The sequence below is a fragment of the Salmo trutta genome, chromosome 28 (assembly GCF_901001165.1).
Source record: "Salmo trutta chromosome 28, fSalTru1.1, whole genome shotgun sequence".
Classification (NCBI taxonomy): Eukaryota; Metazoa; Chordata; class Actinopteri; order Salmoniformes; family Salmonidae; genus Salmo; species Salmo trutta.
In genome coordinates, this window is record NC_042984.1 from 3,735,344 (window position 1) to 3,751,998 (window position 16,655).

General features: G+C 42.1%; 1 protein-coding gene across 1 annotated transcript; it reads left to right on the forward strand.

Annotated features, from left to right (window-relative positions):
- The first annotated feature begins 4,087 nt into the window (after window positions 1–4,087).
- Window positions 4,088–12,209, forward strand: tmem81 (transmembrane protein 81). Its single transcript, XM_029720353.1, has 5 exons — window positions 4,088–4,384; window positions 10,299–10,478; window positions 10,667–10,753; window positions 11,189–11,381; window positions 11,921–12,209. Exons 1-5 carry the CDS (start codon window positions 4,088–4,090, stop codon window positions 12,079–12,081), a joined length of 918 nt encoding a protein of 305 aa, XP_029576213.1. The 3' UTR covers window positions 12,082–12,209.
- The last annotated feature ends 4,446 nt before the right edge of the window (window positions 12,210–16,655 follow it).

The window sequence follows — 16,655 nt, forward strand, 5'->3', positions numbered from 1 at the left end:
TGTATATAGCCTCTCTACTGTATATAGCCTCTCTACTGTTATAGCCTCTCTACTGTATATAGCCTCTCTACTGTATATAGCCTCTCTACTGTATATAGCCTCTCTACTGTATATAGCCTATCTACTGTCTATAGCCTCTCTATTGTATATAGCCTCTCTACTGTATATAGCCTCTCTACTGTATATAGCCTCTCTATTGTATATAGCCTCTCTACTGTATATAGCCCCTCTACTGTATATAGCCTCTCTACTGTATATAGCCTCTCTACTGTTATAGCCTCTCTATTGTATATAGCCTCTCTACTGTATATAGCCTCTCTACTGTTATAGCCTCTCTATTGTATATTTCCTCTCTACTGTCTATAGCCTCTCTATTGTATATAGCCTCTCTACTGTATATAGCCTCTCTACTGTCTATAGCCTCTATTGTATATAGCCTCTCTACTGTTATAGCCTCTCTATTGTATATTTCCTCTCTACTGTCTATAGCCTCTCTATTGTATATAGCCTCTCTACTGTATATAGCCTCTCTACTGTCTATAGCCTCTATTGTATATAGCCTCTCTACTGTATATAGCCTCTCTACTGTATATAGCCTCGCTACTGTTATTTTTCACTGTCTTTTTACTGTTGTTTTTATTTCTTTACTTATCTGTTGTTCACCTAATACCTTTCTTCCTTAAAAATTGCACTGTTGGTTAGTGCCTGCAAGTAAGCGTTTCACTGTAAGGTCTACTACACCTGTTGTATTCAGCATTTAACTGTAAGGTCTACCACACCTGTTGTATTCGGCGCACGTGACAAATAAACTTTGATTTGATTTGATCATATACAACTATCATACAGACCAGGATGGGCAAATGTTGATTTTTCTATTAAAAACAAAAACATATAGTATGTTTTACAGTGAGAAGTAGGGATGGGTCTGAAACTGGAAAATAAAAGATATTCACACGGTACAGACACACTGTGATATCCTGCAGGAATCACACAGGACATACACACTGTGATAAACACTGTGATAAAGGACATACACACTGTGATAAAGGACATACACACTGTGATAAACACTGTGATAAAGGACATACACACTGTGATAAACACTGTGATAAAGGACATACACACTGTGATAAAGGACATACACACTGTGATAAACACTGTGATAAAGGACATACACACTGTGATAAACACTGTGATAAAGGACAGACACACTGTGATACAGGACAGACACACTGTGATAAAGGACAGACACACTGATACAGGACAGACACACTGTGATACAGGACAGACACACTGATACAGGACAGACACACTGTGATACAGGACAGACACACTGTGATAAAGGACAGACACACTGATACAGGACAGACACACTGTGATACAGGACAGACACACTGATACAGGACAGACACACTGATACAGGACAGACACACTGTGATACAGGACAGACACACTGTGATACAGGACATACACACTGTGATAAAGGAAAAAAACACTGTGATACAGGACAGACACACTGTGATAAAGGACAGACACACTGATACAGGACAGACACACTGATACAAGACAGACACACTGATACAGGACAGACACACTGATACAGGACAGACACACTGATACAGGACAGACACACTGATACAAGACAGACACACTGATACAAGACAGACACACTGATACAGGACAGACACACTGATACAAGACAGACACACTGATACAGGACAGACACACTGATACAGGACAGACACACTGATACAGGACAGACACCCTGATACAGGACAGACACACTGATACAGGACAGACACACTGATACAGGACAGACACACTGATACAGGACAGACACACTGATACAGGACAGACACACTGTGATAAAGGACAGACACACTGATACAGGACAGACACCCTGTGATACAGGACAGACACACTGATACAGGACAGACACACTGATACAGGACAGACACACTGTGATAAAGGACAGACACACTGATACAGGACAGACACACTGATACAGGACATACACACTGTGATACAGGACAGACACACTGTGATACAGGACAGACACACTGTGATACAGGACAGACACACTGTGAGAACCTGGAAGAACCACACAGGACAGACACACTGTGAGAACCTGGAAGAACCACACAGGACAGACACACTGTGAGAACCTGGAAGAACCACACAGGACAGACAGTTAGCTAGATACAAGTTGGCTGGTAGTGGATCTCTACTCTGAATAGTTTTCTCCATCTCAAACCACAGATGCTCTGTTGGATTGAGATCAGGAGACTGAGCAGGCCACTGCGGTAAACTGAATTCACTGTCAGGTTAGTGTATCTATTCCTGTACTTTCTAAGCCTTGTGGCATTCAAACGTTGCTCCACTTTTATTAAGGGGCCAAATGTTGTGTAATTTGTTAGATATTACTTGTTAAATATTTACTGCATTGTCGGAGCTAGAAGCACAAGCATTTCGCTACACCCTCAATAACATCTGCTAATCACGTGTATGTGACCAATGAAATTTGATTTTAGTTTGAAATATGTGCCTTGACCACACACCACCATCACCAACCTGCAATGTTCACATGCGGATGATGGATGCATGTACTCATGTGTTTTGTCACGAACCGGCTCGAAGTTCGTAACAAATGGGAGACAACGTGGAGATAAGGAATAACAAAAAGTATTTATTAAATAAAGTAAACTAAATACAATTAACAATGGTGTGTGTGTGTGTGTGTAATGAGTAGTGTAAGTGAGTGTTTGCATGCATACATGTGATAATGCAGGGTGTTGAAAGGTGCCAAAGCAAGCAAGCAAACAAACAAACAAACAAACAAACAAACAAACAAACCACAACAAACTGTATAAAGGTGTCTGCATGGAGAGAGTCTCCTCAATGAATGGGGACGAGGTGTATTTATCCAGGGACCCACCCGGGCCCAGGTGTGTCCCATGTCGCTGACGACCCTCCTGGCTCCGCCCACCGACATCCTAATAAGGAAAACAAGAGCAAAGAGAAAGAATTCGGCAGACAGAGTGGGAGGGTCGTCCCAGTTTTCTCCATACCCTAGTCCTCCCGTTAGTGTGAAACAGCAGGAACATGGATTCGTTAGACCAGACAATGTTTTTCCAATTCTCCAGTGTCCAGTGGTTTTCGTTCCTTAGCCCAATGCTACCACCGTTTCTTGTTTTGTTTTTTTTCTGAAAGAAGTGGAACTCTAAGGTTATCGGCTGCCATACTGCATGTTAATGTACGGAGAAGTTGTGCATTTTATGGGTCTTTGGGCACCGATGTTGTACTGGACTCTCAGTTCACTAACTGTAGCCTGGCTGTTGCTCTGCACAATTCGTGTCAGTCTCCTTTGTCCTCTTTCATCAATTATACATTTTTGACCACTGACCACTCATTTTCGACCGTTGGCTGCAGGTCCTTTGGGTGGTTGACCATTCTTGATACACACGGGACACTGCTGAGTGTGAAAAACCCAGCAGCGTTGCAGTTCTTGACACACTCAAACCGGTGCACCTGGCACCTACTACCATACCATGTTCAAGGGCACTTAAATATTTTGTCTTGCCCATTTGCCCTCTGTATGGCACACATGGACAATCCATATCTCAATTGTCTCAAGGCTTAAAAATCCTTCTTTAAAACCCGTCTCCTCCCTTTCATCTACACTATTTGAAGTGGATTTAACCGGTAACATCAACAAGGCATAATAGCTTTCACCTGGATTCACCTGGTCAGTCTGTCATGGAAAGAGAAGGTATTTCCTAATGTTTTTCTAAACTCAGTGTTTCAGAGACGTTCTGACCCATCGGTCATGGCATTACAGGTTATGAACACTAGGTGGCAGACAAACACACTATAACGACTCTCACTTTGAAGCTTTTGATTTTCTTTCCATTCAAAGTTCCAGAACTTCCGTGATGTTGTGATGTCACAATAACGGAACGGATTATATCCTGTTCCATTTTAGAATTTTGAATGGATCATTAATTGAAATAGATAACTTTTAAAATAACAGTATCTTCTCTTATTCACTCCACACGGTGTAGTAATTTGTAGAGACAGACACACAGAGATGGGGAGGAGTTGGGGTCTGTGTCTGTCCACGTCAATCTCCCTCGTCTCCTGGTCCTTCCTCCTCCTCTGCTGCCTGTCCAGTCCTACCCCTAACTCTCTGTCCCTTGCTGACCTGGAGGACTTGAAGGCCGTCCCAGCAGAGGTCATAATACACAGCTCTCCCTGCAGCACCACCTGCGGTCTGGGTTTGCGCACCCAGGAGCTGTGCCCACTGAGAGAGGGCCAGGTCGGGGAGGAGAAGGACTGCCATGTCCGGAAGGTCCGCTGTGTGGACTCCTGGCAGTGTGGTCTGCAGGTGAATAATCTGGCCGTAAAAAAAATAAAAAATGCAAATAATAATACGTTGGGACCACAATGGAAATAAGTCACTGATGTTATTGTGTTATCCTGGTCTATTATCCTGGTCTATTGTCCTGGTCTATTATCCTGGTCTATTGTCCTGGTCTATTATCCTGGTCTATTGTGTTATCCTGGTCTATTGTCCTGGTCTATTATCCTGGTCTATTGTCCTGGTCTATTGTGTTATCCTGGTCTATTGTCCTGGTCTATTATCCTGGTCTATTATCCTGGTCTATTGTGTTATCCTGGTCTATTGTCCTGGTCTATTATCCTGGTCTATTGTCCTGGTCTATTGTCCTGGTCTATTGTCCTGGTCTATTGTCCTGGTCTATTGTGTTATCATGGTCTATTGTCCTGGTCTATTGTCCTGGTCTATTGTCCTGGTCTATTGTGTTATCCTGGTCTATTGTCCTGGTCTATTGTCCTGGTCTATTATCCTGGTCTATTGTCCTGGTCTATTGTGTTATCATGGTCTATTGTCCTAGTCTATTGTCCTGGTCTATTGTCCTGGTCTATTGTGTTATCCTGGTCTATTGTCCTGGTCTATTGTCCTGGTCTATTATCCTGGTCTATTGTCCTGGTCTATTGTGTTATCATGGTCTATTGTCCTGGTCTATTGTCCTGGTCTATTGTCCTGGTCTATTGTGTTATCATGGTCTATTGTCCTGGTCTATTGTGTTATCCTGGTCTATTATCCTGGTCTATTGTCCTGGTCTATTGTGTTATCATGGTCTATTGTCCTGGTCTATTGTGTTATCCTGGTCTATTGTGTTATCCTGGTCTATTGTCCTGGTCTATTGTCCTGGTCTATTGTCCTGGTCTATTGTGTTATCCTGGTCTATTGTGTTATCCTGGTCTATTGTGTTATCATGGTCTATTGTCCTGGTCTATTGTGTTATCCTGGTCTATTGTGTTATCATGGTCTATTGTCCTGGTCTATTGTGTTATCCTGGTCTATTGTGTTATCCGGGTCTATTGTGTTATCATGGTCTATTGTCCTGGTCTATTGTGTTATCCTGGTCTATTGTGTTATCATGGTCTATTGTCCTGGTCTATTGTGTTATCCTGGTCTATTGCGTTATCATGGTCTATTGTCTTAGTCTATTGTGTTATCCTGGTCTATTGTGTTATCATGGTCTATTGTCCTGGTCTATTGTGTTATCCTGGTCTATTGTGTTATCCTGGTCTATTGTGTTATCATGGTCTATTGTCCTGGTCTATTGTGTTATCCTGGTCTATTGTGTTATCCTGGTCTATTGTGTTATCATGGTCTATTGTCCTGGTCTATTGTGTTATCCTGGTCTATTGTGTTATCCTGGTCTATTGTCGTGGTCTATTGTCCTGGTCTATTGTGTTATCCTGGTCTATTGTGTTATCATGGTCTATTGTGTTGTCCTGGTCTATTGTGTTATCATGGTCTATTGTGTTGTCCTGGTCTTTGTGTTATCCTGGTCTATTGTGTTATCCTGGTCTATTGTGTTATCTTGGTCTATTGTCCTGGTCTATTGTGTTATCATGGTCTATTGTGTTGTCCTGGTCTATTGTGTTATCCTGGTCTATTGTGTTATCCTGGTCTATTGTGTTATCCTGGTCTATTGTCCTGGTCTGTTGTGTTATCCTGGTCTATTGTGTTATCCTGGTCTATTGTGTTATCATGGTCTATTGTCCTGGTCTATTGTGTTATCCTGGTCTATTGTGTTATCCTGGTCTATTGTGTCATCCTGGTCTATTGTCCTGGTCTATTGTCCTGGTCTATTGTGTTATCCTGGTCTATTGTGTTATCATGGTCTATTGTGTTGTCCTGGTCTATTGTGTTATCCTGGTCTATTGTGTTGTCCTGGTCTATTGTGTTATCCTGGTCTATTGTGTTATCCTGGTCTATTGTGTTATCCTGGTCCATTGTCCTGGTCTATTGTGTTATCATGGTCTATTGTGTTGTCCTGGTCTATTGTGTTATCCTGGTCTATTGTGTTATCCTGGTCTATTGTGTTATCCTGGTCTATTGTCCTGGTCTATTGTGTTATCCTGGTCTATTGTGTTATCCTGGTCTATTGTGTTATCCTGGTCTATTGTGTTATCATGGTCTATTGTCCTGGTCTATTGTGTTATCCTGGTCTATTGTGTTATCCTGGTCTATTGTGTTATCATGGTCTATTGTCCTGGTCTATTGTGTTATCCTGGTCTATTGTGTTATCCTGGTCTATTGTGTTATCCTGGTCTATTGTCCTGGTCTATTGTCCTGGTCTATTGTGTTATCCTGGTCTATTGTGTTATCATGGTCTATTGTGTTGTCCTGGTCTATTGTGTTATCCTGGTCTATTGTGTTGTCCTGGTCTATTGTGTTATCCTGGTCTATTGTGTTATCCTGGTCTATTGTGTTATCCTGGTCTATTGTGTTATCCTGGTCTATTGTCCTGGTCTATTGTGTTGTCATGGTCTATTGTGTTATCCTGGTCTATTGTGTTATCCTGGTCTATTGTGTTATCCTGGTCTATTGTGTTATCCTGGTCTATTGTGTTATCCTGGTCTATTGTGTTATCCTGGTCTATTGTGTTATCATGGTCTATTGTCCTGGTCTATTGTGTTATCCTGGTCTATTGTGTTATCCTGGTCTATTGTGTTATCCTGGTCTATTGTCCTGGTCTATTGTCCTTGTCTATTGTGTTATCCTGGTCTATTGTGTGATCATGGTCTATTGTGTTGTCCTGGTCTATTGTGTTGTCCTGGTCTATTGTGTTATCCTGGTCTATTGTGTTATCCTGGTCTATTGTGTTATCCTGGTCTATTGTCCTGGTCTATTGTCTTATCATGGTTTATTGTGTTGTCCTGGTCTATTGTGTTATCCTGGTCTATTGTGTTATCCTGGTCTATTGTGTTATCCTGGTCTATTGTCCTGGTCTATTGTGTTATCCTGGTCTATTGTGTTATCATGGTCTATTATCCTGGTCTATTGTGTTATCATGGTCTATTGTCCTGGTCTATTGTGTTATCCTGGTCTATTGTGTTATCCTGGTCTATTGTGTTATCATGGTCTATTGTCCTGGTCTATTGTGTTATCCTGGTCTATTGTGTTATCATGGTCTATTGTCCTGGTCTATTGTGTTATCCTGGTCTATTGTGTTATCCTGGTCTATTGTGTTATCATGGTCTATTGTCTTGGTCTATTGTGTTATCCTGGTCTATTGTGTTATCATGGTCTATTGTCCTGGTCTATTGTGTTATCCTGGTCTATTGTGTTATCCTGGTCTATTGTGTTATCCTGGTCTATTGTGTTATCATGATCTATTGTCCTGGTCTATTGTGTTATCCTGGTCTATTGTGTTATCCTGGTCTATTGTGTTATCATGGTCTATTGTGTTGTCCTGGTCTATTGTGTTATCCTGGTCTATTGTGTTGTCCTGGTCTTTGTGTTATCCTGGTCTATTGTGTTATCCTGGTCTATTGTGTTATCTTGGTCTATTGTCCTGGTCTATTGTGTTATCATGGTCTATTGTGTTGTCCTGGTCTATTGTGTTATCCTGGTCTATTGTGTTATCCTGGTCTATTGTGTTATCCTGGTCTATTGTCCTGGTCTATTGTGTTATCCTGGTCTATTGTGTTATCCTGGTCTATTGTGTTATCATGGTCTATTGTCCTGGTCTATTGTGTTATCCTGGTCTATTGTGTTATCCTGGTCTATTGTGTTATCCTGGTCTATTGTGTTATCCTGGTCTATTGTGTTATCATGGTCTATTGTGTTGTCCTGGTCTATTGTGTTATCCTGGTCTATTGTGTTGTCCTGGTCTATTGTGTTATCCTGGTCTATTGTGTTATCCTGGTCTATTGTGTTATCCTGGTCTATTGTCCTGGTCTATTGTGTTATCATGGTCTATTGTGTTGTCCTGGTCTATTGTGTTATCCTGGTCTATTGTGTTATCCTGGTCTATTGTGTTATCCTGGTCTATTGTCCTGGTCTATTGTGTTATCCTGGTCTATTGTGTTATCATGGTCTATTGTCCTGGTCTATTGTGTTATCCTGGTCTATTGTGTTATCCTGGTCTATTGTGTTATCCTGGTCTATTGTGTTATCATGGTCTATTGTCCTGGTCTATTGTGTTATCCTGGTCTATTGTGTTATCATGGTATATTGTCCTGGTCTATTGTGTTATCCTGGTCTATTGTGTTATCATGGTCTATTGTCCTGGTCTATTGTCCTGGTCTATTGTGTTATCCTGGTCTATTGTGTTATCCTGGTCTATTGTGTTATCCTGGTCTATTGTGTTATCCTGGTCTATTGTCCTGGTCTATTGTGTTATCCTGGTCTATTGTGTTATCATGGTCTATTGTGTTGTCCTGGTCTATTGTGTTGTCCTGGTCTATTGTGTTATCCTGGTCTATTGTGTTGTCCTGGTCTATTGTGTTATCCTGGTCTATTGTGTTATCCTGGTCTATTGTGTTATCCTGGTCTATTGTCCTGGTCTATTGTGTTATCATGGTCTATTGTGTTGTCCTGGTCTATTGTGTTATCCTGGTCTATTGTGTTATCCTGGTCTATTGTGTTATCCTGGTCTATTGTGTTATCATGGTCTATTGTCCTGGTCTATTGTGTTATCCTGGTCTATTGTGTTATCCTGGTCTATTGTGTTATCCTGGTCTATTGTCCTGGTCTATTGTGTTATCCTGGTCTATTGTGTTATCATGGTCTATTGTGTTGTCCTGGTCTATTGTGTTATCCTGGTCTATTGTGTTATCCTGGTCTATTGTGTTATCCTGGTCTATTGTCCTGGTCTATTGTGTTATCATGGTCTATTGTGTTGTCCTGGTCTATTGTGTTATCCTGGTCTGTTGTGTTATCCTGGTCTATTGTGTTATCCTGGTCTATTGTCCTGGTCTATTGTGTTATCCTGGTCTATTGTGTTATCCTGGTCTATTGTGTTATCCTGGTCTATTGTGTTATCCTAGTCTATTGTGTTATCCTGGTATATTGTGTTATCCTGGTCTATTGTGTTATCCTGGTCTATTGTGTTATTCTGGTCTATTGTGTTATCCTGGTCTATTGTGTCATCATGGTCTATTGTCCTGGTCTATTGTGTTATCCTGGTCTATTGTGTTATCCTGGTCTATTGTCCTGGTCTATTGTCCTGGTCTATTGTGTTGTCCTGGTCTATTGTGTTATCCTGGTCTATTGTGTTGTCCTGGTCTATTGTGTTATCCTGGTCTATTGTGTTATCCTGGTCTTTTGTCCTGGTCTATTGTGTTATCATGGTCTATTGTGTTGTCCTGGTCTATTGTGTTATCCTGGTCTATTGTGTTATCCTGGTCTATTGTGTTATCCTGGTCTATTGTCCTGGTCTATTGTGTTATCCTGGTCTATTGTGTTATCCTGGTCTATTGTGTTATTCTGGTCTATTGTGTTATCCTGGTCTATTGTCCTGGTCTATTTTGTTATCCTGGTCTATTGTGTTATCCTGGTCTATTGTGTTATCCTGGTCTACTGTCCTGGTCTATTGTGTTATCCTGGTCTATTGTCCTGATCTATTGTGTTATCCTGGTCTATTGTGTTATCCTGGTCTACTGTCACATAAAAAAATGTATGTGCTGCGTATGTACCTTTTTTTAATTACTGACGAAATCACTTATCAATCACCTACCAATCACCTACCAAGTCTTGTCCATGTAGTAGAAGTAGGAATCCCAGGTCTGACAGGAAATTCTGATGTGCAGAGAGCTGACAATTGGAGGGTTTCTGGCATCAGTATCTCCTGTGGTTGTGCTCTTGAAGTACATTCCCTCTTGCTCCTCCTCCTCCTTCTCCTTATCCTCCTCTTTCTCTTCCTCCTCCTCCCCTCTACCTCCTCCCCCCCTCCTCCTCTTGTACTCCTCTTCTCCAGACTGTCACTGTGCAAGCTGGTCAACGGTTGGAGCTGGACTGTCTGGGTGAGGTGATGGAGGCCATGGGTCGCTTCTCCTTCCGGGTATCGTGGCGCTACGCCCGGGGGGTGGTGACCACCGACGACTCTCTGCTGGGACGCTGGGACGCCCCCAGGCTAGACCGGCTGGTCCTGGACCCGGTGAGTGAGCTTGGTTATTAAGCCAAGAGGGTTCTAAAATCCCAGAAATCTTTGCATGAATGCAGAAGAATTCGAAACTGATGGAAGCAACGATTCTAGTTAGCAACGGCGATGGTTCCATTTTATTTTTTTCTAAAGCTTCCTCATGTGACTAGAACATTGTCCTAACATGAATATCTTCAACCTAGGTGAGTGAGGAGGACGCTGGGACATACCGCTGTGATGTACAGGACACTGATTACCGCAGGGTCAAGAGACTCTACCTGGGGCTCAAGGTGGGAGACGTTGCATTCTATCCTGACCTGGAATCAAAAATACTGTTTGAAATAAATAAATAATAACTTTATCTGTGTTTGATTAAGGTGAATGTTTTGACCTACCTAACCGTAGTTGAATGCTTTGATTATAAGTCACTCTGGATAAATTAAAAAACAAAAAGTCGATATAAAAATGTGATCCCTCATACTGTAATGATGTCTCCAACTCACAGGAGGTTTGGGGAGGATGGGCTTGTGGTAAGGTCTGGAGTGGAATCAGTGGAATGGAATCAAAACCATGTGTTTGATGCCTTTCCATTCGCTCCGTTCCAGCCATTATTATGAGCCATTCCTCCCCTCAGCTTTCATTGACCCGTTAAAATCCATCTTTGAGACTGCCTAGAGACAAAAGATCTGCTTATATAATATTTTCCTTCTATTCTTTCCATCCAGGTGCTCCCTCCTGAGGCTCTTAGACTGGACTTCCCTTCTGCTCTGGCTCGGTGGGACGACGGGAATGAGGATTCCCATGGTAACATCATCGTGGTGAAAGATGACGAGGACCTGTACGGCAGCACAGTCATCAAGGACATTGTGTTGAAAAGCCTCTGGGTCGCAGTGGTCGCGATGGTAGTCTTCTTCTTGGGTATTTAATTTTTTTTATTAAGAACAAATTCTTATTATTTACAATGACGGCCTACACCGGTCAAACCCGGGCCAAATGTGCTCCGCCGCCCGATTGGACTTCCAATCACAGCCTGGTGTGATACAGCCTGGATTTGAACCAGGGTGTCTGTAGTGACGCCTCTAGCACTGAGATGCAGTGCCTTAGACCACTGCGCCACTCGGGAGCCTGTTATTTTGTTGTAGCATGATGTACTACTGTACCCATAATGCTCTGTAAGCTTGTAAAGTTACGATAACTTTTGCAAAATTCCTAGGTTTTCTAGAAATCCTGGTTGGAGGATTCTGGATTCCTGTTTATTCCCTCCTGATTCTGGGGAATTTCCCAACTGCGATTTCTGGAAAACCTGGGAATTTTGGGAAAGTTAATGGAATATCGCAACCCTATCTGTAACCATGTCCGTTTTTTTTTATCTCTAAAGAGATAAGATATCCCATTAAAGACGTTCCTAAACCCGAAGCTAACACTATAGTGTCCCATCTGTCTCCTTATTAATACAGGTATGTACAGGAAATACGCCCTGGCCCGTGTCTGCCTGGGCCGCCCTGATGGTTCGCCTCTCCCTGCCCCTAACAGAACCCCTTTCTCCATTAATACCATCACACCACCAGCAGGTGGCACTGTTGACCCTGTGTCTACTGCTGCTGACAGACACAAATAAATGGCCAGTGGGCTACTACTTAAGTGCACAAACAATTTGTTGGACTATGAATGGTGTTTTTGTTTGTTTGTAGAGAAAAAACATTTACTCAAAACATTTGATCAATATAAAAGTCAATCAACATGAAACTTGAGCCTGTTTGACAGCAGTTTGTAATGTTGAGAGCTCATGTTTACATGAGATTTCTCAGCCCGAAAAGGAAGTTATTGCTTCCTTGAAATGTATTGGTGTGTTAAAGGACAACTGTTTTCTGGGAGAAGATGAGGGTTGATTTTTCCTGTATGATCTCACAATAACTGTAAGATGGTACAAGTACCTTCCAATTAATGCAAAAAAAAGCATTATCTTCTTTAAAAAGAAATGCATTTTTAAAGGTTAGACTCGATGCTGGCTAAGGAATCATCATTTTTACCTTTCGAAGGTCCATGTTATGTCGATGTGTTGTCCGTAAAGGTGGTAATTGGGAGCGAATTTAGTGCGTAGTACTTCCTGTTCAGTTGAAGTACTTCCTTATTCCAACGTCTGGGTCTTTTGAGTCCCTTTGATACTTTTAAGTAGAAATTGTGAATTTTAAAAGCCTGTTATATTTAAATGAAGTGCCCTTTAATTTAGACCACATAGAGAATTCAATAAACCAGATTTTTAATATGAATAATGACTTGCTAAAGTGCCAAAATTCTGAATTTTTACATGTCTCTGTGAAAACCCTGTGTCACTTACGATTTTAACCCACTTAATCCAAACATTTCTCAGAAGTTTCACCATCACTGTAAAGTCCTAGTTAGTTTATTGCTTTGACAAAGTACTGTCTGAAGGCAATTATTAGTTTCCTGTGATTTAGTGTTTCATTTACGTCTGTCCTTCAAGGTCAACCGTGTTACGTGAACTGAACTCTCGTTTTAATATGGGGAAATAAAATGTAAAAATGAAATACAAAGAGAATATCTAATAGTCTAAAAGCAGGTAAACTGGTTTTACTCTTTCTGCCCATTTTCTGGTGTTGTGTAAAACTGAGTGGCTCAAGCAAAGCAAAACAAGTCAACTCTGTTACCCATAGACAAGCCAGACGTTTTTTTTCTTAACAATTGTATATATATTTTTTTTTTTGTGAAGCTTGCATTCAATTGCCACTCCCTGTTACACAAAGCAAGCTTTGTCACTAGGGGATTTATGGCTGATTTTAAGAAGAAATCATCAACCCTGTTTTGTTAGACTTCAGTGCGGCATTTGACATTATCGATCCTAGTCTGCTGCTGGAAAAAAAACATATATGTTATGGCTTTACACCCCCTGCTATATTGTGGATAAAGAGTTACCTGTCTAATAGAACACAAGAGGATGTTCTTTATTGAAAGACTCTCCAACATAATCAGGAATTGAGTAAAGCCAGTGTGTCTATGTATGCGGATGACTCAACACTATAGACGTCAGCTACCACAGCGACTGAAATGACTGCAGCACTTAACGAAGAGCTGCAGTTAGTTTCAGAGTGGGTGGCAAGAAATAAGTTAGCCCTAAATATTTCAAAAACTAAAAGGATTGTATTTGGGACAAATCATTCACTAAACCCTAAACCTCAACTAAATCTTGTAATGAATAATGTGGTAATTGAGCAAGTTGAGGAGACTGAACTGCTTGGAGTAACCCTGGATTGTAAACTGTCATGGTCAAAACATACTGATACAACAGTAGCTAAGATGGGAAGAAGTCTGTCGAAGGCCTACAGGCCCTAGTTCTGTTTCACCTTGACTACTGTTCAGTCGTGTGGTCAGGTTCCACAAAAGAGGGACTTAGGGAAAAGTACAATTGGCTCAGAACAGAGCAGCACAGCTGGCCCTTGGATGTACACAGAGAGCAAACATTAATATTCATGAAAATCTCTCCTGGCTCAAGGAAAGAGGAGAGATTGACTTCATCACTACTTGTATTTATGAGAGGTATTGACATACTGAATGCAACAAGCTGTCTGTTTGAACTACTAGCACACAGCTCAGATACCCCATGCATACCCCACAAGACATGCCACCAGAGGTCTCTTCACAGTCCCCAAGTCCAGAACAGACTATGGGAGGCGCACAGTACTACATAGAGCCATGATTACATGGAACTCTATTCCACATCAGGTAACTGATGTAAGCAGTAGAATCAGATTAAATTTTTTTATTTTTTTAAATACACCTTACGGAACAGAGTGGACTGTGAAGAGACACACACACAGGCACAGACATACGCATGATAACACACTCGTCCACATGGGTTTTGTATTGTAGATTTGTGGTAGTAGGGTAGTCGCCTGAGGGAACACACTTCATGTGTTGTGAAAAGTGTTATGAAATATCATGTCGCATTTTAAATTGTATATGTCTGCCTTAACATGCGGCTCCCCAGGAAGAGTAACTGTTGCCTTGGCAGGAACTAATGGGGATCCTTAATAAACCCCAGGAAGAGTAGCTGCTGCCTTGGCAGGAACTAATGGGGATCCATAATAAACCCCAGGAAGAGTAGCTGCTGCCTTGACAGGAACTAACGGGGATCCATAATAAACCCCAGGAAGAGTAGCTGCTGCCTTGGCAGGAACTAATGGGGATCCTTAATAAATACCAGGAAGAGTAGCTGCTGCCTTGGCAGGAACTAATGGGGATCCATAATAAACCCCAGGAAGAGTAACTGTTGCCTTGGCAGGAACTAATGGGGATCCATAATAAACCCCAGGAAGAGTAGCTGCTGCCTTGGCAGGAACTAATGGGGATCCATAATAAACCCCAGGAAGAGTAGCTGCTGCCTTGGCAGGAACTAATGGGGATCCATAATAAACCCCAGGAAGAGTAGCTGCTGCCTTGGCAGGAACTAATGGGGATCCTTAATAAACCCCAGGAAGAGTAGCTGCTGCCTTAACAGGAACTAATGGGGATCCATAATAAACCCCAGGAAGAGTAGCTGCTGCCTTGACAGGGACCAATGAGGATCCTTAATAAATACTATAGTAATGTTTTTTTATTTAATATCTTGACATGAGAAAACATGTATTTATTTTTTTTTTTTATGAAGTTGAACATGTGCTCTTCATGACAGAATGTTAACAATAGCTGGATATCAATCAAATTGAAGAAGTTACACTTCTCAAAAGGCACCCGAATTAATGGAATGACAGGTCAAATGTTTTTCTTTCTTCTACATTTACATTACATTTAAGTCATTTAGCAGACGCTCTTATCCAGAGCGACTTTCAAATTGGTGCATTCACCTATAATATCCAGTAGAACAACCACTTTACAATAGTGCATCTAAATCTTTTAAGGGGGGGGGGGGGTTAGAAGGATTACATTATCCTATCCCAGGTATTCCTTAAAGAGGTGGGGTTTCAGGTGTCTCCGGAAGGTGGTGATTGACTCCGCTGTCCTGGCGTCGTGAGGGAGCTTGTTCCACCATTGGGGTGCCAGAGCAGCGAACAGTTTTGACTGGGCTGAGCGGGAACTGTGCTTCCTCAGAGGTAGGGAGGCGAGCAGGCCAGAGGTGGATGAACGCAGTGCCCTTGTTTGGGTGTAGGGCCTGATCAGAGCCTGAAGGTACGGAGGTGCCGTTCCCCTCACAGCTTCGTAGGCAAGCACCATGGTCTTGTAGCGGATGCGAGCTTCAACTGGAAGCTAGTGGAGAGAGCGGAGGAGCGGGGTGACGTGAGAGAACTTGGGAAGGTTGAACACCAGACGGGCTGCGGCGTTCTGGATGAGTTGTAGGGGTTTGGTGGCACAGGCAGGGAGCCCAGCCAACAGCGAGTTGCAGTAATCCAGACGGGAGATGACAAGTGCCTGGATTAGGACCTGCGCCGCTTCCTGTGTGAGGCAGGGTCGTACTCTGCGAATGTTGTAGAGCATGAACCTACAGGATCGGGTCACCGCCTTGATGTTAGTGGAGAACGACAGGGTGTTGTCCAGGATCACGCCAAGGTTCTTAGCACTCTGGGAGGAGGACACAAGGGAGTTGTCAACCGTGATGGCGAGATCATGGAAGGGGCAGTCCTTCCCCGGGAGGAAGAGCAGCTCCGTCTTGCCGAGGTTCAGCTTGAGGTGGTGATCCGTCATCCACACTGATATGTCTGCCAGACATGCAGAGATGCGATTCGCCACCTGGTTGTCAGAAAGGGGAAAGGAGAAGATTAATTGTGTGTCGTCTGCATAGTAATGATAGGAGAGACCGTGTGAGGATATTCTAATGGATCACCATCACCATAAACATGTCCATTTCATTTTAGTAAGTCCCTCTATGTATTGTTGTCTTATAAATATTCCAAATCACAATTACATTTAATTATTTTAATTCTTCAATGACCACCACACTCTTTGTCTTACCTTTGCCATCTACAATTGTCTGTACCGTATATGATATTCAGGGATGGGTTTTGGTTGCTAAAAATATCCCCAATGGTGCTATTGTGAATATACTGTAGTAATAGGCTTTTTAATGATGCAGCCGTACTTCCCCAGTTAATGATGCAGCCGTACTGCTGTTGAAATCCTCATATAATTGACTACCGATGATCAGAGAGCCATTAGTACACTTAGTGTATAATTTCACCA

Coding starts and splice junctions, on each gene's coding strand:
- tmem81 (XM_029720353.1), top strand. CDS start 4,088: ATGGGGAGGAGTTGGGGTCTGTGTCTGTCCACGTCAATCTCCCTCGTC. Junction 10,479..10,666: donor ACCGGCTGGTCCTGGACCCG/GTGAGTGAGCTT, acceptor TCTTCAACCTAG/GTGAGTGAGGAGGACGCTGG. Junction 10,754..11,188: donor GACTCTACCTGGGGCTCAAG/GTGGGAGACGTT, acceptor CTTTCCATCCAG/GTGCTCCCTCCTGAGGCTCT.